The sequence below is a fragment of the Oenanthe melanoleuca genome, chromosome 2, assembly GCF_029582105.1.
Source record: "Oenanthe melanoleuca isolate GR-GAL-2019-014 chromosome 2, OMel1.0, whole genome shotgun sequence".
NCBI classification, from domain to species: Eukaryota; Metazoa; Chordata; class Aves; order Passeriformes; family Muscicapidae; genus Oenanthe; species Oenanthe melanoleuca.
In genome coordinates, this window is record NC_079335.1 from 41,846,762 (window position 1) to 41,871,887 (window position 25,126).

Sequence of the window (25,126 nt, forward strand, 5' to 3'; positions counted from 1 at the left end):
CAACACAGATGAGGAGCATTGCAGGCAGCTGCCATTCACTCCACAGCAATCCCTACCAAAAATGCACTCTTTGAGGAGACCCAGACTGAACTGCAGAGAACTAAGATTAATGCATGAAAATACACTCCAAACAGCAAATGTTATTTCCTTCAATGGACTCCTCCAGCTGTTAAAGTAACATTTGGAAAGTGCCTGTTGCCAGTGCACTGAGACAGAACTGAGCAGCCTCTCCCTGCAGGATGCAATGGAGATGAAGATGGCTGGCTCAGTTTGAAAGGAGTTTTGTATTTCCCTCAAACGAAAAACTTTTCAGATACCTTCAAGTTTTACATCCTGCTCTTCTGGCTCTACCTGTGCTCAGAATGCCTTTTCCTTTTTACTACTTTTATAATGGGAATGAGCAGTTAGTAGTTACAGTGCAGAATTCCATCACCTACAACTCTCTTGACAGGTCAATTTGTGGAAGAGATATACCCTGGATACATTTAGAGAAAACACAATTTAGCAATTTTACATTGCTTATTATACACATATATGTACTGATCTTGATCCTCCCTCTTTTCTTCAGGCATTTTCTAGACTCTTCATTCTTCATCTTCAAAAAAGCCAATGTATTTTTCATTTATTGTAACTAGTAACTTCAATTTATTTGTAATAAGTAATTTTCTGTTTGGTAAATACAGTATATTAATAGGCCAAATGAGAGAGAAGAGATGGACTGCATTCCTTTTTTCAACTCAAAGCAAAGAAATTAATATTTAGTTATGTAGTGAAAAACGAAATTTTCTCTCCATCATGCAATTTACAATTATGGAAAGGCTCTGAGATCTAGATAATCTTGGATATATCATTAATTTCAAAGGAGGCAGATTACTTCAAACATCAGCTGTCAAAAAATGATGTTGCCCTAAGCAAAATAAAAAAGAAAAAAATGTAGCAAAGTTTATCTTCTAAGTAATAAAAAAAAAATTAAAAATTTAAAAACAGCCTGTGACCTTAAGCTTTGTGCTCAAGCTTTCTTACCATTAAATGGATCTACTTATACAAAAATCTTCACCTGCTCTATTTAATTTTTTTGTATTACACCCTAACCATGAACTTTACAAAGTTATCTCTCCATTTATTACTAAATGAACATGGAAGAAGAGATCACATTTAGTCAAATACAGGAAGTGACTAAATCAGGGCTTTAACAATCAATTTTAATTTATTTAACATAAAAGAAGTTTTTAAGTAAATATAAATTAAATACGTCCAAGTGACAGTTAGGACCAAAATTTTCCTTGATATATTTTCCTTTCTTGGTGAATACAAGAAGAAACTTTTAAAGAAATATTAGTTTAAAATATTTCCAATATTTTACTATACATTTCATGAAAATTTTAGCCCAGCAAAGCTCTTACACACATGCTTGACTTTAAGCATACTTGTATTGTCATTTGAAATCAATGGTACTTGACTGCATGTCAGGTATTTCAGGTGGATTTCATTAAAAGGGAAAGATTTATGCTTCCTTGTCTAACACTCCTAAAAACATTATAAAATATGTTAGACAATTCTTCTTTTTTTTTCATTAGAATCTATGAAGCCATCACAAATTAGGGTATTGGAGCCATTTGTCATCTTCATTGCTAAGAAGCCCTGGGAAGTTATTCACATTTTCTATCTGGATCCCTCTCTCCTGCTGCCAAGCAGGTAACAGAGGGCTGTCTGAGGCATGTTCTTCCTCTGAACTGCACCTGCTGCCCCTCAAATCAGTCAGCTGTAGTGTGATCACTGAGAGCTTCACCTGCACATCCCACTGCCATGCACATCCAAGTGCCAGCAATGAAGGCTTGCAGGTTTTTACACTCCCTGGATACCAAATGACGAGATAAAGGAAATGGAGCAGAGTGTTGCTTCTGCTCAGGGCTAAAACGAGGTACACTTTGGTGACATCTGGTGACAGCTGTCACTCTACACACTCTGGCACACCCAGACTATTCACAGCCCAAATTAAGAAGAAACTCCTCACTGTGAGGGTGGTGAAGCACTGGAACAGGTTGCCCAGAGAAGCTGTGGATGACCCATGCCTGGAGGTGTTCAAGGTTAGGATGGGGATTGGGATTTGAGCAACCTGGTCTACAGGAAGGCATCTCTGCCCATGGAAGGGGGTTAGAACTTGATGATCTTTAAGGTCCCTTTCAACCCAAGACATTTGATGATTATATGATCCAATCCAAGGGAGTAGGGGAGATGGAGCCACACTCTCCTCAGGGGCAGGACAGCCAAAAGACTGAAGGAAACAGGCACAAATTAAAATACAGGAAAGCATTTAAACATAAAAATATTTTTCCTGTGAGGATTTTTGAACAATGTGATAACAGTGAGCAATCTGCTGTAGCTGACCCTGTTCTCTCCAGAAGTCCCTGCCAGCTTCATTGATTCTGTGGTGTCCCTGTTTGATCATGAACTTACACTGCAAAAGCACACTAACTCTTACTGGAAAGGAGTCAGTGTTGCCTCACTGAATTTTCTCTAAAATCATTACTCAAGTAAGCTGTGCTCCAAGGCCCTTCTCTAATACATGTAATAAATAAAAAACCACAGAACCTACCCTGAGGCCTCTTGAATGTTTGAGAAAGAGTCCTCCACATCCTCAAGAGGTTTTGTGTGAGGTGTATGCAGGCCTCCACAGCACTGTGCATACTCAGGTATTCTCTTTAGCCTTCCCTTGAAGGCTGAGGGATCTCAGAGGGAGGGCATGGCTCCATTTAATCCCCTGTCAGCTGCATGCATTCCTCCTCACCTTTCTGCCTGTGTTGTGACACTGCACAGGTGTGTGGTGTGCCCAGCAGGAAGCTGGAATAAGGCTATCCACTTCTAGCTGCCCATCCCAGTGGTGAGCAGGAATGCTGGCTTTGGAACTAAACATTTAGACCAGCCAACACAGCTTTTCCCTGAACCAGTGTGCATATGGAGTAAGTCAGCTGCATTTGGACCCACTGGATTCACACAGATCACCTGTCCCCACATGGGACAAGGGATGTCCCAGCCACCAGGAGCTGGGCTGTCTGTGCACATGCCAGCCAGCTGCACACTGCATGCACAGAACACACTCCTGAGTGGGTGCCAAGCCTGGCTGCTGCTTGGTTGGAAATCTGCAGGACACAATGTGTACAACTGAGGCACTGAAAATGTAGGGAAAGTTTAAAAGGTTCCCCTGTCTGCATACTTGGGCTGGCATCCTATTATACTCTACCTATCTTGTGCCCAGAAGGTAAAATGAGCTATTCTAAAACCTCCTGGGATTCTGATCACTACAGAACTTTGATCAAGTGTTACTAATGAGGAATAATCATTAGGCTAACAATACAGTGAAATGTGGTCTTTTCACTTTTAATATGGTACCTGACAAATCCACCAAGGCATGTTATGAGTGTATAAAGATCTCCAGTAAAATTTTTCTTTTAAACATTAATTTAATTTAAAATAGAAGCTCCTTCTTCCCCTGCTGTCAATTCCTGACCATCTTGCCTTACCTATATTTAACCTAAGACTGAAGGGCTCTCTGTGGGTGAGCCATCATTTTCTCCAAGGAGCAGCACTAATGACAGTCAGTTCTCCAAAAGAGAACAGTGAGTGATCCACCCTGAGTGCTGGGCTGGGAAACTGTTGTTATCTACTTGTCACCCAGATGCTGGCAAAGCGTTTCCTTTTTTTTTTTTTAAATGTGCTTTGAAATAATTTATTTGAAATGATGAATGAAGTATGACTTATATATGGAATAATAAAAAAATCTAGCTCTAAGCTTCTTAGTATTTTGATGACAACTAGGAAAGAAGTAAAACTCTGCCCTGTTGCTAAGAAGTCAACAATGGCTTAAATCCATTGACTACACATAATTTTCTTATTTTAAGAGTTAAACATATTTATGAACTAAAGCTCAACGTTCAAATAGCAGACCTACTGCCATGTATTCCATAGTCAGAAATTTTCTGACCCCAAGAAAATGGTATTTCCAGGCTGTGTGTCTCTTATTCTTGTGATCCCTCTACAGAACTATTTTAATGAGAAAGGCTTTATTTGAGGCATTGTGTGATCCTACAAAGGGTTTTGCAAGTGTCAGCTTTCAAACAGCCAAAGAACTCATGAGGTGATAAGGCTTGGTCAATAGATACGTACGAAACGCAACAGCTTTCGCATTTCTCTGAAGAAAGGTCAGCTCACACTATATTTGAGTTCCCAGGTCAGTTTGTAAAATACAGATCTGGTGAACTTGACAGTGAATACCTGCCATGGAATCAGGGAGACTTCACAGAAAGGTTTGCAGAGGAGGCTCAGAAGCCGCTGAGCGCTGCTCCCGCGGCGCTGGTGCGAGAGAGAAGGCGAGACGCCGGGCGCCGGCTGCTCGCCGCAGGATGGCACTCCTGGGTGCATTTCCAGCACAGCCCCGCTCCATGCAGCGCTTTAACTCTCTCCTGGCACACAGACAGGCGGGAGAGCCGCATCACAGGCGCTGCATCCCCTGTCTGCCTGCCGAAAATGGCCCTGTCTCTGAATTCGGTCGGATCGAGGCTACCTGCGCACTGTGCTGCTGTGTGCATGGCCTGGACAGGGGACCACGGGTGACAGGCAAACAGTGCCAAAGCCAGGCGGGGGAAAAGGCAGAATGTCTTCATGCTGGATGCCCCCATTACAGTGCTAACATCTTCCCCAGCAGTACGTGTCTCCAAATACCAAGTTGGACTTAGACCACATCTTTCTTTCATCAATAATTTCCTCTTTCTCTCCTATACAACCGCTGCCTGCTCCGTCCGTCCATCCATCCATCCATCCATCCATCCATCCATCCATCCATCCCCCCCCTCCAAACACTTCCCATGTCACAGGAAGACTACAGCTTGCTTGGCACTGCTACCAGCCAAAAACAGCCATAGTGTGAATGCAAATTGGGTTATTTACGTTTTTCATTAATTTTGAAGCAGTGCACGTTAACGGCTTAAGGATACAGGGTGTTATCCCCAATCTCATATTAACTGCTGTTTCCCTTAAAAAATAGCTTGTGGTGATAAGGGAAAATGTGACTTAACAATTCTTTACAATTATTTCTTACCTAATAGCTATAGAAAACAAGTTGAGATTACATTATCAAACTTTAAGGTTCAGTCTATCACAAAGGTCAATGAAAAAGAATGAGCACCTATTATACATTTAGAACTGCTTGAAAACAAAAGCCCTCTTTGGCATACATCCTGCTTTTCAGAGTGTGATCCATGGTTACCTTGTTTTCTGTAGTATTATTTTTTAAAATCACTTAGGGTTGGCCAGACTGTAAACGGCAACACAAGGTACAAAATACTAATGAAAGATGAATTGTGCACATTCTTAAATATAAAAGATGTGATATTTTGCATATATGCAAATTCTTAACCTGATCCTTATTCTATTAATTTAAATATTTTCTGACGTAAAGTGGACCGAATTTGACTCATAACATTTTCACCTATTAAAAATAATTAGAGAAATTCTTAAGATGAACTTAATGCTTGAGTAAACAGTCTGACACCACAACTGCATTTTTCATCTCCAGAGCAGAAGAGACATACTAAAGACTATTAACATATGCTTCTCTCTTCTGAAGAGTTTGGTTCAGTTCAGGGAGTTCCTGGGACAAAATCCCAGCACCAACTTCAGCTGTTGAGAGCAAGAGCACTACTATCAAGCAGGATATTCATGTGACACACAGGACTTTGGTGAAAAAGCATCTTATGCCTGAAGTCATAAGGGCAGCTCAGACTGATCTTATTTAACCTTTTGCTGAGGTTGGTAATCAAGGTGCTAATTACTGTCATAGGTTTTAGCTTTCATAGGTATTTAAAATCTTCTGGAATATGAGCTATAATCAGCTTGGAAAGAGGGAAAGATGGATCCTGGTATCTGGATATCCACTCTTTGTTATCAATTTCATTTGAGTACACAGCCTCTTATTCAGAGAAACTGAATATTTGACTAAACTCTGTGTTCACACAGTCTTTCCAGATTTTCTCTCCTGACATTACTTACATTCAAAGCAATGTTTTTGGTCAGTGCTCCACTTCCCCAGCTGATTCTCTCAGTAATCAGGATTCCCAAACCAGAAGGCAACTGCAGTGTCTCCCCTTAAAATACCATGCTCCTAAACCTCACCTCTCTTGAGGAAATAAGGACTAGCCAAGGAGAAAAGCTCCAGTTGATACAAACATAGCTCAACACTGAGAAAGGCAACAAGACTGCAGAATGTGAAATGGCAGATAAATGAGATTTAAGTGAAGTTTCACACATCTATCCTTCCCCCTGTGTGTAACAGAAGCTCTTTAATGATGTTGTCAGGGCCCCTAGATGGAGTAAGAGTCTCAATGTACATGGCCACTTATATGTCATCCTTTATTTTACACACGTAGTCCTTAAAGATATCCTGCAAATCCAAGAGAAAATAAAGAGTTTCAAGGCAAAATAGAGATGAATGAAGCGTGGAAAATTAAGCTTGGGGAAGATCAGGACCTTTACAAGAGATGCAGTATGATACTAGTGTCAACTTCATTTATCAGAAATTGAGTTCAACCTCCTCAAACAATACACACTGAGAGACTGATTCATTCTTTCCTTTGTGCCATACTGATGTCAATGAGTTGAAAAGAGTTACTTTCAATTTACTCCCTGTCAGGAATGGAGACATCCATCTATCCATCCACATGGACAAAGGAAAGGCTGAGCAGACAGAAAACTTCTGTGGAATTAGCCTACATTTTTCCCAGTTAAAGGGCCAAACACCCTGCTAGAAAACCTTTGCAGCCAAAAATAATATCACAGATACAACTCAGGCTGAATTCAGCCTAGGAATGCCTTGATTCAGCACAAAGAAAATGGCCTCTGTAAAGCCATTGTATATCACAAACATTAATGCCAGGAAGCTGAATGTTCATTGTATAGAGATCCAGAACTGTATTAATAACAATACCCACTGAGAACATTATATTGTGCAGTCTCTTCGCACTTATAAAAGCAGGAAATTATTTTTATAGCCAACATCACAATTTGTCCTAGCATACCAGATACTTGATGTATGAAATCTTCCACTAAGAATTAATGAAAATAAAACTAGATGCATTAAAATATGATATAATGGCTAAGTTAAAGCTTCTCTCTGAATATTCTGGGTGTTATGAAGTTGATTTCTATTACTAGAGTTACACAAACTTTTGATGTAACTGATAACAAGCATGCAAAAAAACACTCTTTGGGAATTACAGGAGGAGAGAATTATAATCAGGTCCCACATTCTGACTTTTCTTTTGAGGACTGTTTGCCGTCTTCACCCTGAGGAATTGCACAATCGCTGAGAACTTTCACCACTGGCTGTGGCTGACTCCACAGTGGGCTTTTTTTCAGAAGTTACTGGAGACAGGAATGAGGAATGGCTGCAGATAAATCAGACTATCTGTGTCAGGCTGTGATGGAGACCACAGTTCAGGCAGGAAGATGGTGCAGACTGTGTGGTTAAGGTGGAGGAAAGCTGTGTAGTGCCTACTCCTTCTCCTGAGCTGACTGATGGCTTAAAAAGGGTAAAAAAAGTTCAGCAAAATTCCCAACTTGGCAGATGCAATGCAGAAGGAGTTCAAAACATGAGGAGGAATTTATTTAGTGAAAGGGTTGTTAAGCATTGAAACAGGCTGCCTAGGGAGTTAGTTGGTGGAACTTTGGTCTAGTTGACAAGACAGTGATGGGTCAAAGGTTGGACTTGATGATCTTGGATATTTTTTCCAACCTAAATAATTCTGTTATTCTGTGAATGCAGTACTACAACACACATATTGAGCAAAATAATCCAGTTTATCCTGTCGGGAATCTGCAAGTCCCTTAGTTTCTACAGCAAACATGTATGTACAGACTGAGCTCATGTATGACTCCTCAAGAATAATTGCCTTGAGTCCAGAATGGAGACACAGGGCTTCAAGATAATGGTCCTTAGGAACAAAGGACCACAATCACCAAACTCACTGATTACTGCTTCAAAGATGACTTTTTACTTCTTTTTCCCCTTGCCACATAAACAGGATGTCATACAGAAAAACCCCCATGAGAATGACCCATATGAGACAGGCATTAAATCACACTGCTTAATGCACTCTGACACATTATGGAGGTGCTCATGGGACATCAGGGCAGACCCAGCAAAAGACCCAAACAGGATAGACCAGAACAGCCCAAGGAAAGGGAACAAAGGCTCAAGTGTAAGAGAGGGTTTGCCTGAAAAAAGGTTCTTGGAACCAAGAGAATAACAGGAAAAGAGAGGGCAGACAAACGAATGAAGGTTGCAGAGAAGTCACAGATAAAGCAAATGCCACAGATAATGACATGAAGCTGAAGAAGGGACAGGGAAATAGTGAAGGAGACTTAAAAATACAGCCACAGACCAAGGGAAAACATGAGGGTGAAAGAAGAAAAAGCTCTCACACAAAGAATCAGAAGATACAGTGATTCTGTGATCACCAAGGTACTGGTTGGTTTCAATGAAACAGTACGTCCACACACATTTTGGAATCTGTAGACTGTATACAAGATTATCAAGATAATAATGATAATGATAATGATAATGATAATAATAATAATTTCCTTTTGTTTGAAGTATTTATTAAGAGGACCAATGTGAAACAGGATACAAAAACTTTCTGGCTTGGGGAAACTAAGCCAAAGGCTGCCAGACAAAGGTGAGTGATGCCTATTACCAGAAGCAGATGTTCAGAGACATGAGTGGGGAACAGAACAGACTGTCCAAACTTACACGTTCATCAGGAAAGCCATCAGAAATAGCACAGTCATGGCAGTCTTCACAGAGTTCAGGAGTCAGTAGGAAGAGATTTTCAGCTATGATCCAATTACAAAAGCTGTCTGCATTCAGGCAGAGCTGTGCCACCTGTGTAGCAGAGGGCAGCATCTAGGTATACTTGTGACGTGACCTAGGCCACATGTCTGTCAACTTCTGACTTAAAGAAAGCCAAATCAGTCATTTTCGTCCTTTAAGAACAGAATAATATTAGCTGACAATCTTCCGCAACTCCTGTTTTCAACAGGAGCCACTCGGGATCATGGGGATGTTTGAAAAATCAATCTCTAAGCAACTGAGAATATAAGAGTTTTAAGGTACATATCCTTGTTCCACTCTTTTGACATTAAAATTAATTCCAAATATCCAATGGTTCTTGTCTCAGTCTTGGATGAGACAGACTTGCAGTGGCAGCCTTTAAGAGCAAATACTCAGGGACATCTGAGATAACAAAAGCCTCTTATATAACAAGAGTACACTTCATGCTAACACTGAAGAAAAGACTGAACAGCAGTCCCTCAATGAACATGCCAAATATACAGGTTATATGCCAGCTCTCTAACAGCTATTATGATTGTCAAGCATATTAATAAACTTTTACAGTTGAAAGGAAAAGAAAATCTGAATCTATTTTCAGGATATTGTGCTCTGAGTGAACACTTACAGACTAAGGATTTGTCTGCAGGGAATATGCTAAATCAAGCCCTTTTGAACTTTTGATTAAATAATTGATGCATAATGAAGAATGTATAATATATGCATCCTTTTTCCATAGTTGCCTGGAAACCCATATGGAACAGTACTAGCAATTCCAGAAGCATTTAGTCTTTAAGTCGTTGGTGAAGACAAAGGAACAAAAAAGTTTTTAAAATCACTAACTCATCTCTCTTTCCATTCTTCAAATACTGCAGGATACCAGAATTAGTAACTTACACAATGGTATCATGACTCTTGTAATATAGAGTGGCTTCTCTTTAAGGCTGTATCTCTTGGAGCCATGTGAATAATGTCACTCATTTTAAGGGAACTTTTAAAGCTTGGCTTTCATTAAAATAGAAAACAAAGAACACAAGTAATATTTCCAGCCTCTACCTTTATGTAATAGTAATAAGCAGATCATACAATATCCAAGGTGGTCAACAATGAAAAACAAAAATAGGAATGCAAAAATGGTGATTCTCTTTCCAAATTATAGGATTTTAAGCAAATCTCATATAAGACTCATTACTCAAGGTTTAGAAGAATATGAGGATCCCATGATCACAAATTCAAGAGGCAGATTGCTTCAAATTGCAGCCAAGCAGACCTTTTGCACTTCTCAAGTAGGCAACACTGCTTGTCATTCAGTTTGATTGCTCTGTGACCCAGACTGAAACTATCTTGTGCTTTATTGCTTCCAAGACAAAATGAGAAAAAGGATAAAACCCAACAATGAGAACAAAGCACTAACCATGGAATCTACAAGAGTAGGATGAAGGATTAAATTATTTAATCTAAACGATTTTGTAAATCATCATAATTTGGTAGCTCTGTTTCTGATGGTAAGTATCCTGAGTAAAAGAAGGGCAAGTACAAAATTGCATGGGCTATACAGTTCTTGGGATGTAAAAGGCAGGATAGTGACAGTGAATGCCTCCTGCCATGGCAGGGATCTTCATGGGATTCTTGCACCTTTGCACATTTGTTGTGCACTCTATTTCACATTTGAGAAAACCAATGCTCACTGAGTCAAAGGACAAATGTCTTTATATTACACTGGCAAGAGGTCTCATTTGAGCAAAGAGAAGCAGTGACATGGTCCTAAATCAACATGGAAAGATGAAAGATTTGGTGGTTAAACATCAACAGGACAGACTGCAACACTGTGAGGGTCCTCTAGCTTTCTGTTGAGGGAACTCTTTTGGATCAGCACAGATTTTCTCATGCAGAAGAAGTAAGTTGAACCTGGATGTCCTGTTAACTTCCTCAGCCACTGGATAACACAAAGGTCACGCACCATTTCCAGAGTGGAATCAAGACTTACTTATCCTTTCCTTTTATGACAAGTATCAGATACTGTGACTTTTCATTTTGTGGTGTTGAATGGGATGGGATAAAATGATACATTAAGTGTCAGCCCAGCACAGAAAAAACACAGTCAAACCCCAAACCTTAGCAATTTTATTTAGGTTAAATCAAATAATTTTAAAAAAATTGCTTGCCATGATGATGGGTCCAGTAGCTCATACAGGCTGATCTCATCATTTCATACCCAGATTGTCAGTTTCTAGGACAAACCCATTTTCAGCAGCTAACTGTAGCATTACAGGAGGTCTAAGAGTACAGACAGAAAAGAGCTTTAAGAAAAGCACCTACAAATAATGTATTCACAGTAACTGTCATTCATTTTCATAGGAGATTATTACATTCCAGGAGGGGAGAAATTATTCTAACTTAAAACAAATGTAAAAAGGCAGATCAGATCAGGGAAGCACCCAAAAGCATGTATGGAGGTTAAGCTGACATGCCTACATGCCTCAGCTGTGACTACACAAGCCCAGAGGAAGCAGAACAAAGAGAAGGTGGAGGTGGAGGAGACTGCCTTGGATGTACATAAGGTGTCCATCACAGACATGGTAGATGTGCTCCCTATGTGGAAACTGCTGTACTATAATGGGGATAGGCCAAAAGAATGTAAAAAAAATTAAAAATCACTCACAGTGAACAATATTAAAGGGAGAAACAAAGACACCAATACCCTAAGGTGTTGAGATTAAACAGCCAGAAAAACAAGCTCCCTTTATGTCTGCATTAATAAAGCCACATGTTACCATCACCAGCACAACTTTTGATTCACACTTTCAACTGTCAATGATTTATTCTGATTTAGGGAAATCAGCAAAGTCTGCTTTTGCAGGGACAATCACATAATGATCTCAAAACACATTCAGGATAGTTCATCATGGACAGCAGTAGTTTTCCAGCCATATTGTTCTGTATTAGTGAGTGATATTTAATGGTATGATTATGATATGTTGTTATGTCCTACTCCTGGTTCTTACAATACCCCAGAGGGAATTTGCACGGGAACATGGTATTTCATCTCAGCATGTTAATAAATTCACTGAGAAAGAAGTACTAAAATAAATCAACAGCACAATGATCACTGGGGATAATAATGAATTGTGGGGTTTGGTGGTTCTGGATACTGGTGAATGCTGAGATAGGTCTAACTGCTGTCATTGATCTTTCATTCTTGTTTTAGGAAAGCCTAAGATGCTTCTGTGTCTGGATGCCATGGATAAACAGCAGCAAATCAACCTTGCAAAGACAGCATTTTCCTGGCAGTAAGGGGCTCTGAGCAGGAGTTATGTTTGCTGAGAAGTGCTCCAAAACCTGCTCCAATGCACAGCCAAGTAAAGAACAAGACTCTGCTGTTCAACTTGGTGAGAGCAACATTGGTTCATAGGGTTTTCAAGTTCTATGACTGTTTCAGACCCCACAGTGCTCACCTGTAGTTTTTCCATCTCCCTCCTTGATTCTTGCAGCATGCACTAAGACCATCTTTAAAGCACATTTAGAAAACCTGTATGATAAAGTATTCCTATTTGGTATATTTTGTACAGTACAGACTGGAAGAAACACATAGCAGGTTTGTACCTGTTTCTGTACCTGCTTCCTAGTTGCTTTTATTACCCCAAATAATTAAATTTAACCTCAAATAATTAGGATGCTGCTGTTTCCAAGAGCATATCCAACACTATCCAGCAGTAAAGTGGCCACAGTCAGCTCACACACTCCTGGCTTTACATTCTTGGATTTCAAGATGACATAATCACCAGCAATGTGTTCTCCAAGGTCCATCTGTCCACAACTCTTCATATTTATTTGGAATTATTCATGCCCAAATCTCAACATCTTCTCAAGACTTTAGTATTTATTTGATTTTCTTTTTTTTTGTTTTCCAGAAAAGGCATCTATGTCTTGTGCTGGTATTTATAACTAAGGGAAGATTATAGCTATTGCAACAGGTCTTTTGCTACAGGAATTTTGCAAAGCAATCAGCAAGTAGCCTGCAATTATCTCTTTTTATACCTACCACATTCTCAAAAGTACCTACATTACCTATAGAGTTTCTCTTTTCATTATTTCCAATTTTAGAAATTGTCAGCAGAAATAAGAAGCATAAAATTAGTTTATATTCATGGTGAATTAACAAGGTTTCCAAGCTTTTAGGATTTCTGCATTCAGAATTTTCCATGTCTTCTGCTTTTGGGATTTTTGTCACATATTGCATACCACATTTGGGCACTTAGCAGACTCAGAGGTGTGGCAACAATAATTTGTAAATGTTATTATTATTTATTTGCAGTGTTAACTTAGGTAAAGAGGAATGCTTAAATTTGCAGGAGTTTTTCTTTGAAAGATAACATTTTTCAAATTTATCTACTTTTTTAATTAGTCCTTAAGAAGAATTTCTTGCTTTTCTGAAGAACAAGGCTGGACTGGATTAAATTCCATCCTGTTTGGCAAGTAATTGCAATGACTGATAACTATTTTTCACACTTTGATGATTGTATTTAAACTGCCACTTTAAATACTCAGGGACATTTTTACAAAAGCAATACTTTCCACACACGGAATATTTTCCCAAAGTTGTACAGAATTATCAGAAAGACATGTGTTTGCAATTTTGAAGACTGTTGGCTATATATCTGCAAAGAAATCTTCTTCTTATGAAAATGAAATAATTTCGCAAAGCAAATTATTTGATCAATAGTGGTAGTACTCAAGGTGCAACATATGCAATGATATTCTGGTAAAAGGTGGTAAATTGTCATATTCTCTGTAATTTTAGCCCAGACAATTTTAACTAGTTTCAGGAGAAATTCTACAAGAGAGAATGGCTCTCAGAATATGATTTTTGCCCATTGCACACTGCCAGTAAAACCCAGCCTGCTGCTGAAGGTTTCAGAAAAAATAATATGTTTTTTCTGCTTTTGTACAGAGAGAAGAATTCACAAAGTGAGGCCAGGAGATGAACCTGTGTCTGTGTCTGCATTAAAGGCAGCAGAAACAAACAGTGCACTGTGTGTGACAAGTGTGGCTGCCTGTTAAACAATATGCCATGACTGCCTATGCTAATGGGCACCTCCAGGTAAAAAAGATGGTGCTAATAAAGCCTCTGCTCTGCCTTCCTTGGAACAAACACTTCTGGCACTCAAAGCAGCTCTCTGCTTCCATCCTCATACACCTTCAGCCTGTAGCCAAGAGCAGCTCTCTGCAATTTATTAAGTTAGCTCTAAAAGAACCCCTCAAATACAGTCTTTCCAAGCAATTTTTCCCTAGTAAGTCTGGGCCAGTGTGTCAGGGCAGGGCAGGAGAGCACAGCTGAAAGAAAACGGGTGGCTTGAGTGACAGGAAGTGCTATGCACTGGGAGTGGAGCAGGACTGTCTTTGAGCAATGTAGAATTATATATATATATATAAAAAAGTAGAATTATATTCTACTGTAAATGAACCAGCTCAGATGCAGCAGAAAGGTTTTTTTCCCCATGACCCCTTTATCTTTTTTGTCTCATTACTGTTAGTGGTGCATAATGACAATATCTGTAGGGAAAAAAAAAACCCCAAAACAGTAGCTGACATGAGCCAGAGGTCTGATATTAACCATTTCAAGGGCAGTGCTCAGTTCAGTGTTTCTATGTTTAGCAGGTCTTTCTTGGACAGCCATTGCTTGAATAGCTGTCAGAGAATGAATGACTTCTTTTCCCATTGATAAGAGAAACCCACCTGGGAGAGCAGCAGTCTACTTGAAACACTGAGAAGAAAACTGTACTTGATGATGAAAAGACACATAATCCAGCCTGTTCCAGAGCAGCAGGCATCATTCCTCAAGTTGCACAGAACCTAATATTTAGGATGACATTTAAAGTTTCTCCTTTTATTTATTTTTTTTCCTTAAGAAGAGATTGATACAGTATAAATCTTTAAACAAGATCAGCAAATTACTAGGTTATCAGTAGAGACCAGAAGCTACGTCCTGTCCATGTGCAACTTGGCACAAGCTGGCAAACTGCAGGGCACCTGCACTAATATTCTATGAAGAGAACCAACAGTTCCACAAAAAACAGACCACAGTTGATAAATAAGAGGCACAAAATTAAGATTAACAACCAGGATATTTGCAGCCAGACAGACACTCCCAGCAATAAGGCTATTGTTACCCATTAGGTTTTTTTCATTTGCTTTGCATGCACTTGCATACATGCCTTGCTATCACCATCCATTTAATTGGATACTTTTGTCACCTCAGACTACTGTATTCTGTTAGCATGAAAATGAAGTGAAAATGTCATCCTTCTAAACACAAGATTTAAAAAAAATAAACAACTGAATGCAACATAATAGTGTCTTTCAACACATTTGCTCCTGAATGGGAAAAGCCAGCTGCTGAGCAGGTACTAAACCCCCCCCTGGGTTTTGTGTCTGGCAGACTGCTTATAATGCAACACCAAACCTTCAATTCATACTTCAGCTAAGGACATATTAAAAATATGAGAAGTGTGCTACAAAAGTGATTAAACAATCAGCTCTGTGGCTAATAACACAGTAAATACTCTCCAAAACATTTTTCCATCACAACTTGGCCTCTCCAGTATGTTTGGACAGCTTAGCTAAACATTTCTGTAACACAGACAGATGTAACCCCAAAACTAGGAACTTAACAAGGTGGTAAATTTCTGTCTATAGTGAGCATTTTTCAACATACTTACCACTGTGTGTAGCAGAAGCATAGCCAGGTTGTCATTCTAGTCTATATGTGAGGACTAAAACCCACTTGATTTCTCTGTGTTGGTCCTCTCCCTACTGCTGACAAAAGTGCCCTTGGGTTAGGGTCTTTTTTTAAGTTGGTGCGGAAAGCACATATACCCAAACCTTCCATTCTAAGTATTTGCATACTATTTTGGGTGGAGAAGAAAGGATACACTCCATTACAGATTTTATATGTATTTCCCCTTTAAAGCTCACAGCACATGACTGTGCTAATAGAAAATGCAGCCATAAAGGGAAAAGACTGAATCTCAGAAGAGAAGTTAAAAAAAGTCACTAATCAAGTGGGAAATTTCCCAATAAAACCTAGAGGGAGTAAGACACATATACAGAGATTACAATCAGGTTCACCCTCTCAGAAGAGCTGTGTCTAGCTGGACTTCTGGAAATAGAGAGGTCTGACCATCATTGCACTTACTTTGGTGCAGTCTAAATAGAAGAGGACTATAAGCAGCATTTTCTCACAGAGCTGCTACAAAAGCATTTAATTTGCAGGGCCCTGCTGACACTTACAAATGCTATTTCACAAGAACACTGGAGAATGCACTTAACATACTTATTAATTAAAGTTGTGGCCTGTATCCTGACCCAGCCTTCTATGACTGAATCCCTGGCATATTTGAGGCAAGTTCCTCATGTAAACAGGTTAATATTTGAAGTCTGTGCAGGCACACTAATTAGTGTCCTTTGCAATGCCAGATCACACAGTCCTGCTTTGTCAGTGGTGTGAAGGACACCAGGGAGTGCAGGGGAAAGCTTGTGACAATGGCAGGTGAAGGCAGTGCTGGCATACTTACAGTTGCACTTCTTCTGAACAAATCTCAGCTTGCACGCTGTTCGGTAGGTGGACAAACGGATGCGATCCAGATCCTGAGCCCCTAGTGGAAGAGAACAACGGTGACATTTGGATGGAACATGACCTGTGTGTATCTTTGCTGGCAGGGAAGCCAGAGAACAAAGAGGACACATGAGCTGCCTCCATTTAACAATTTTCAAGGCTCTCTCCTTTGCAGAGACTAGAGAGGAGTAAGGAGTAACAAGGGGAATGTCAGGAGCTACAGTGTTAAAAGAATTTTATAAAGGAAGGCAACGAATAGTCAGCCCACTGTGTCTGTCACTGTGAAGAACAATCTGGTCAAGCTGCAGGCTAAAAGACACACTGGCCAGGCTCCAAAAGCAGGAAAAACCTCAGTGGAATTTTAATATTTAGCCAAAAAAAGCACATAACAAATATCTTTAGCTGATATGCCACACCAGAGCAAGGTATTGCCAGCAAACCAGATCAGAAAACACACTGTGCTGTAATGTAAAGACTTATGGCAATCTGCAGAAGGGGGCAATGACAAGGGGTGTTAGGCCTTTCTCCATTTTGTGGAGGTATATTCTCTGTATATGCAATGCAGACCTCTGAGGGTCAGCTCTATGCTTCACACAAAGCTCAGCCCTGGCTGCTGCAACATAAAGATACAGTAAGATTTCAAAAGCAGCTCTCCAAGAGATGGGAGCAAACAAGGACAGTACACAGGGGCCAGTATGGGGGAAGAACCTGGCACAGAACCTGGCACAAACTCATCCAAACAAGGTACAATCAGGATGTAAAAGGAGAATAATACAGCCCTGCTTTTACACAAGCTCCCTAAATGCTTTAAGATTTCCCAGCTGAACTGCTGAACATGTGGCCACATCTGTAGCAGGACACTCTAAGTGGTGGTAAAACAGCTCAGATTTTCTCCCATTTGCATAAGTTATCAGTGATGGATGGAGAAGGTGGATCACACTGCTTTAGGTGTTCAGGAACACTGAGACCAGCCTGACTCCACAATCCCAAAGCTAAATCTTCTGGGGACATGAAAAACAGTCTTGCCTGACAGAAGTCAGCACTGGTGAGGATGTGGCACACCAAGTTCCTATAAAGGAAGCAACAAGTGATGGTACTGATAACTTACCTAAACCTGCTGAGCTGGCACACATAGGCTAGAAATATTAGACAGACAGTCACTTTACACTATAAAAGCTCAGTTCCATTTTTCAATGGCAGGGACTTCTCACATGCTCCTTCTGGATATATATTTGGCAATTCCCCCTTTGAGTGGGGACACCCCTCAAGGTTTTTCTTTGAGGCCAAGTGGAAGAGATTTGCCTACAGCGTTGACACGGATTAGTAAAACCGATCTGTATTTTATCAAGCTACTTTTGAAATAATTTATTCAATAAATAGTGTCCAATATAATTAGCTATAAATATCTATACTACCTGCTAAATAATCTTGATTTGAAAATTTTAGTTCCATTGTTATATTAATAAATTTAAATACATATTTATTTTATTCCTATATAAAGTATCAATTACCTCTATATAATCCTTAAGAAATAAACTCTTGATCAAGTCTGGGACTAGGATGGGATGGAGCTCTACTCAGACTACTCTCTGGGAAGGAGTTTCCAGAGTGAGGAAACCTTTCTGCACCTTGTGACTCAATTGGAAGGCTTCCTTCCCTGATAAATCTTGCCTGAAGCTTCCATTCTGCCTGTGGCAGCACTGCTCACCCACACTTCCCTAAACAATGTCATCCTTCAGACCAAATTTTTCAAATGTGCTCTGGCCTATGAGATGAAAATGAGAATGATACTCTATATTCTCCCTAGATTTTACTCTTTCTCTGAACAAATTCTCCCACACAGCCTTCCCAGCTACTCCCTTTTGCCAGCTGCACCATCTGCTCCTAGGAGAAATTACCTCTGGATACTTAACATCAGGTATGGGAAGTATTTTTGTGAGTTTTTTCCATCATATCCTTTATTGTTAAAATCATACAGGCTTTTTTCCTTCTCCATTAGTATCTCACTGACAGCTTTAGGAAAATTTCTTTGCAGGTGAAAGGGAGGATAAAGCAACACTAAGTCTTTCCTTTTTAACAAGAGAAATAAGTAAAATGAAGGTAACTTCTCCTTTCTTAACTTTAGTGAAAACTACCAAAAAACTTCCTTTATGAAACTTCAGCCTTTTAACAAGATTTAAAGAGTGAAAGCAAAGTGAGGCTCTGGTTCACTGAGCTTCTGAGGTCTCAGTAATAATCCTAAATAAACAAATTTGTAGGCAGTGTTGCTCTTTTTTTTTTTTTTTTTTTTTTTTTTTTTACTATTTGCACACACAGTGGATGGTATTATTTTGATATTATCTGGGGAGTAGGTGTTGCTGGTAAGGCCCTGGAACAGACAATTTAGTTTTGTCATGATTCACATTTTGCCACAGTCAGAGATCTATTTGTCAAATAGATTCTGTAGAAAAAAGCCATCACTTACATGATGGAGAGCCCTGAAAAAAAAGTAGTGCAGGACTGAGAATGGCAAACAAGACAGAAAATTTATAACTTCCCTATGGGATTGCCAGTGATGTCTCCTTCCTTCTGGCTGCTGGCAGTGCCTCACTCTGTTTCCTTTGAATATGCTCATGTCATGCAACACTGTTTGATGTTTACAAAAGTCACAAAGGGACATACTGCAACTTTGGCTGCTGTTTTCTTGCTGGAAAATATGTGCCAGTGATGTACATTTTGAACTCTTCATCAGTTCTGATGGGCATGTCAGGTCAGACTAAGGTAAGACTAAGACCTAGGAGCTTGATGTCCAATAGAGCATTTTGAGTTATAAGACAAGCTTTAACAACAGGACTCTACAGAAGGGGATAATGATTATGATATTAATTCACAAATGTTTGTAGTTTGGAACTAGAAGGATTCCTCTTCTGAAAGAACGGAAATAAAAAAGGACCTCAGTTCTGAAAAAGAAAGGGACCTCTCAAAATTCAGGGAAAACCACAGTGGTCCAAATTTAAAGTTAGAATCAAATCTTTCTATTCCTTGTTCAGGACAAACTTCCACTTAAAAAGACTTGAAAAGTCGGATTTAATTCTTTTTTCTCTCTTTTCTATCTTGTGTAGTCTGGAACATGACCCACTTTGTAAAATTATTGTGGGGTATTAATCACAGACTTGCAGATGTAGGTCCTAAGAAGTGAAACCACTGGCAAAAGCTGTTACTTCATGAATTTTCTTCCTCTGATATTGGCAGGTTGTGGAGTTTACCTATCACCATGGGTAATGCCCATGTATAGAAGCTTCACATGGCCCACAATACACAGGGCATCAGGAGCACATGGTTTTTGTTAAATATGTTAAATATGTGGGCTTGTACCCAGCCAGGAGCAGCTCAGAATGAACTTGGATTTCAGTGAAGCACACCCTCCACACACACACAGGTATCTGAGGGGCTCTCAGAATGCAAAGTTCAGTGCTTTATGAATATGGCTAAAATACATTTAGTTTTTCCACAAAGACTTAATATTTTCCCCTCCTTTTACCTAGTTGGAACGTCCAGTTCTTTGTGTACATATGTAGTAGGTGGAGGAATAGAGGCAGGCAAACAGAAAAGGGAAGCACACATGAGATAAAGCAGACTGAAGTAAATATGCCAAAATACTAAAATGTGAAAGAAGAAAATAGTAGACTATAACTACTGGTGTACAATACAGGAAAACAGTCCCCCTTCTGCCTCCAACTGCTGATTTTCACAATACCTCCTTAAGTCCTCCAAAGCAATCCAACATCAAAACAGCATTCAAAACTGTGGAAACAAACCATAAATCCTCACAGCAAAGCCCTAAATATTTTAAGAGTATTTCAAACTAATTTGAGTTAATGGTACCTATGCCACTGACTTTAGCTGATAAAAAAATCAATGCCCCTCTGTAATTCTAATTAAAACTACAGTAGGTTCTGATAATGGACAAATACATTTTTTGATTCTGGCTAAAGTACACCACCTCCCTCCAAGGGACCAAGACACTGTACATCCTGAGTTGGAAGGGTCCAACAAGAACCACTGAATCCAATTTTTGGCTCTGCACAGGGTACTTCCAAAAATCACACCATGTCCCTGACAGTATTGTCCAAATGCTTTTTGAACTGTCAGGCTTGGTGCTGTGATCACTTCCCTGGGGAGCCTGTTCCAGTGCCCACCCACCCTCTGGGTGAAGAATCTTTTTCTGATATCCAGCCTAGACCTCCCCTGACACAGCTTCATTCCATTTCCTCAGGTCCTGTCACTGGGCACCAGAGAGAAAAGATCAGTGAGAAATACAAATGAGTTACAACAGCAAGTGCTGTGTGATACTAAAACAATTACAGGGCACAACAGAGCTAGTGGACTCTGTGGAATGGGCCAAAACAGTTCTTGGTCAGCCATCTGAATGGGAAGTCTTTAGTTTGGAGGGCTCAGATGTAGGGCTCACACCCAGGGAACAGTCCTGAGCACACTGAAGTCACCAGCACACACCTGGCCTTCCATTATGCACAAGAACTCCAGTCCCAGTAACGCCATCTTAGTCTCCCACCAAAGGTCAGGGAGATGCTCTGTCACTGTTTACTCTGTGGCAGGGGACAAACAAAAGGAAGCTTAGTCACTACACAAAACTCAGGTAAATCTAGTAACAGGGTGACAGTCTCAAACTTGACTTGTAACAGGATTTCCTGGAGAAACAGTGGATTGGTTGTAAGAGAAATCAGAGGTGACTGTCCAAGATGCAGGAACATTGTTAGCATGGTACATCCCTCACACACTAGCATGCAGGGAGCACAGAACTTCATTAGGAACTATAAAAAATTACACTGAAGTGGGGTATGAAGTACCTGAGTCCCTGTACTGTGTCTGGCTGAGATGCAGTTAAGTTTCTTTATTGCAGTCTGCTTGGTGCTGTGTTTTAGATCTGTGGCTACAAAAGTGTTGATAACACACCACTGTCTCAGCTGCTGCTGAAGAGTGCTTGCACAGCACCCAGGCTTCTTTGTCTCCTACTCTGACCCCTCCCAGGGTTGTCTGGGGATGGGCAAGAGGCTGGGAGGGGACACAGCAAGGACGGATGGGGCCCCACCTGGCCAAAAGGTTAGTGCACACCACAGTGTCATGCTCAGCAATAAAACTGGGGTAGGGAGAGAAGGGGGTGGGGAGTTTTGTCTTCCAAGGCAGGCACTGTTCTGCAACTGGCTGGGCATCAGTCTGCTTTTGAGAAGTGGGGAATAGACACCTTTGCATCACTGGTTCTTGGTTTCTGTTGTAATTTTCCCCTCTCTTTTTATCACCTAATCAAGTCTTTATCTCAAGAAGGAGGTTGCTTGCTTTTGCTCTCCCTATATTCTCTCCCATTCTGCTGGAGGCTGGTTAAGGATTAAGCAAGTGTGTGGGAGTTTGACAGCTGGCTGGGGTCAACCCACTACAGATACGTCCAAGAAAAGATGTAGCTTTTGGAGACCTTTATGCCTCTTCACTGCAACCTGTGTATTCCATCATCTTTGTCTTAAGAAACTACAGATTAAAATAATTTAATCAAAAAATCGGATGTAGAAAACCCCTCTTTCCTGCTTTGGTCAAATCAGCTCATTGTCATGCAGTTTTGGTCTCATGATATTCATTTGTGCAACCGAGATTTGAGGTGGAAAGCTTGCATAAACTGTACTGATATTGCATAGCAACTGGCTTGGTCTATCACAGCAAAACATTTCCAGGAAGTACTTACGCATTTCTGCAAACAGCTGCCTTCTTTCTGCCATGGTATTTCCTCTTTTCCCACAATCTTCAATCATTCTGGAAGACAAAATCATGTGGAAACATTAAGTATTATTCCCAGACTGAACATACATGCATAGGCATCCAAAATGGGTCCTGAAGAACCTTGGAGGTTGACTGGTGCTCCAGGAGTATTGGATGTTTTCTGCCAGGCTCTCAGTGGCCTGGCTTGTGGAGAACCTGCTCCCCAAACTGTCCTCCATCCTCTGGACTCTGCTTTCAAGCATTTGTTTCCCCCCCGCCCCTCTCTCCCAAAGGCAGTGTTCAGTTTTTCTGCTTGATGTAACTAACTGGCTTACATAACACAAGCTCTGAAATTCATTTTAGGTTTTCTTAAATAAGGAATCCTCAGTTTAAATTATGTAAGAGAGAAGAAATCATAAAATATTTGGATATTATTTTATAGTCTCGAAAAGCATGTTCTAGCCAATTCTATGTGGAGGAGACAAAAAATAACAAACAACAGCAATTAAATTTCTACTCCATAACATAATACATGTTATTTACCCAAGCAAACACTCTCCCAATATTCATTCAAATTCAGCACAGTATATCTCTGATTACAGGAGTTTCACAAAAAGACTCTGAAGTAAGAATATATTTGCCTTCTGCTTTCAGATGAAAAAAATCTTTCGACTATTTTAAAGAGCACTACTGCTGGATAGAGCAGAGAGAAAAGTGACAGCTTCTCTCACAGCCAGCATTCAAACCATAAAAGACTAAAGCTTTCAGAGTGAAGATAAACATCTTTAGCAGCACTCAAAAATTAAAACTAGTGTCAGCATCACCACTTCCTATGGGTAATTACCCTGTCGAACCAATATCCTTTCCTGCCTGCCAAGCCTGGTTAGAACTTCTGACCTGCATTTTAATCTACATCCTCATGTCAACTAGACTGTGTAAAATAACAGCACACTACCTAGGTTATAAAGGAAATGTTCTATAGAAGCCTGCAATCAAAAATATTGCACTATATCTCATAAAAAACCTCCATATGTATACTATATATGGATGGAAGTATAAAAGTACTGGATGCTGAAGTCTAAATCAGCAAAGAACTCGAGACAGAAAACCAGTTTCCTTTTACTTCCCAAAACACAAAGGCAATCACGTAAGAGGTGTTCTGTTGTGTGGCCTTTTTTTCCCCTTTCAAAATGCACTGTTCAAATGAAGTACTGGTACATTATAATTGCTTTTTTCCAAATAGCCTATTCAATTCTCAGATTACTGATAAAGTAAGTGCTATCTATGGTGGACATCTTGTGATGTGAGCAGCAGTCCCACCAGGAAGTGGACAAAGGGTATGCATGCAGCCTCTTTGCAGGGATATTCAAGTTCACCTCATACTCAAGCACGCTCTTATTTGTCTGGGAGTGATAGGGATGTGTGCAGAATGGCATTATATATCACTCAGCCTCTGATCTGAGGTAGCTGGTGTCTTGCTAGCTTGGAAGTGACAGGGAAGACTCAAACCTCCCTGCAAAATGAGATACCTCAAGATATGCCAGGCCTAACAGTATCTCAATTAGACAGCAAGAAGTAATATCTTTTTTACATGAATCAGCCTTAAATCTCTGCCCATGAAAGATTAAAAGCAATATAATTCCACTAACCATGGCTTGAGTTCCCCACTCCCTTCTGTTTCTAATGAAACTCATAGTAGGAGATAAATTTGCCATGGGAAATGACCAGATCTCGTAGGACAGGTGGGTTAATAAAGCCCTTTGAAAAGATAACATCTTTTCCTAGGCAGAGCAGTTGAGTGAATACTTCAGAGCAAACACAATTTTTGATTAATATCTACTGCTTGTAGAGTTGGTTACAGGCAATGATAATTTTCTCTGACTTCTCCTATATTCAGCATATTCCACATACAATGTGCAACTTGTTTTCAGACCGTATACTACTTGTGTTATTTGACTTAGATTTGGCTACTTTGATTTTGGCAAAAGGATGACATAATCTTCCACTTCTTGACACAACAGACACTTATATCTTACAAATGTTTCTCCAGTTAATAATTTGCTGTTTTCATTCCACCAATGTTCTCTAACATTTGTGAAATAAATCACTCAGAGTGATTGCCACAAATTTTATCAAAAACATAAGGGGTACAACTTTATTCTCACTTGTCCCATATTGCCACCTGGAGAAAAATATTCCTTAGATATTGCTTTTAAATATCTTGCAGAACATGGAATGTAGCTCACCTGTGACCTTACTCATCATGTAGAAGAATTTTCCCAGTCAAAATTAAATAATAAAAAGTATTTTTCAAATCATGCACATTGTACAGCACTTCCTTCAGAGAGCCTGTTCTAAAAGTGTCCCTTTAGTGGGGGGAAAAAATAATAGTTCTTTAACTGGTTATCTGTTTTCTGCAATTCATCCTCCCTTTACTTTTACTGTTTATATCCTCTCATATAGAAATGCTTCCTGGCCCTGATCATCATTTTTCAGAATGTCCCATTATCTTTTGAAATTGAATCACCCTTTTCACTGCTGGGGCTTATGGGGATTACCAGGCCTGACAAATAACTTTGTATTTATAAACACACAACTCAGGCTTCCTCGGAGAAGGAAGGAACTTCATATTTATGGTTTTAGGACTCTTCTTGCCCTAGATATTTTGCAGATTTCAAAACAGACCTCAACCCAAATGACAATCCTAAATTTCTCTGTAACAGGGTATATGCCATTAAGCTAATGAGAACATTAGTGGTGGCAGTCTTTTCAGACAGATACATTTTATCCCTCTTTCCTATCTTTTCCTGATACAACAAAAGTGATAGATGATGCACATTTGCCAGAGTATTGGTACTTCTGAGTTGCCATTGACAGGAATTCAT

General features: G+C 39.8%; 1 protein-coding gene across 9 annotated transcripts in view; it reads right to left on the reverse strand.

The window, feature by feature from the left end:
- DTNA (dystrobrevin alpha) overlaps nucleotides 1-25,126 on the reverse strand; it is a 220,473-nt gene that overhangs the window by 73,369 nt on the left and 121,978 nt on the right. For all 9 annotated transcript variants that reach the window (XM_056484548.1, XM_056484554.1, XM_056484549.1 and 6 more), the window contains exons 2-3: nucleotides 22,228-22,295; nucleotides 16,456-16,536 (exon numbers count right to left, since the gene is read on the reverse strand). In XM_056484548.1, the coding sequence (XP_056340523.1) occupies nucleotides 16,456-16,536; nucleotides 22,228-22,294 (148 nt within the window). In that variant the 5' untranslated portion in view covers nucleotide 22,295. The remainder of the gene's footprint in view (nucleotides 1-16,455; nucleotides 16,537-22,227; nucleotides 22,296-25,126) is intronic.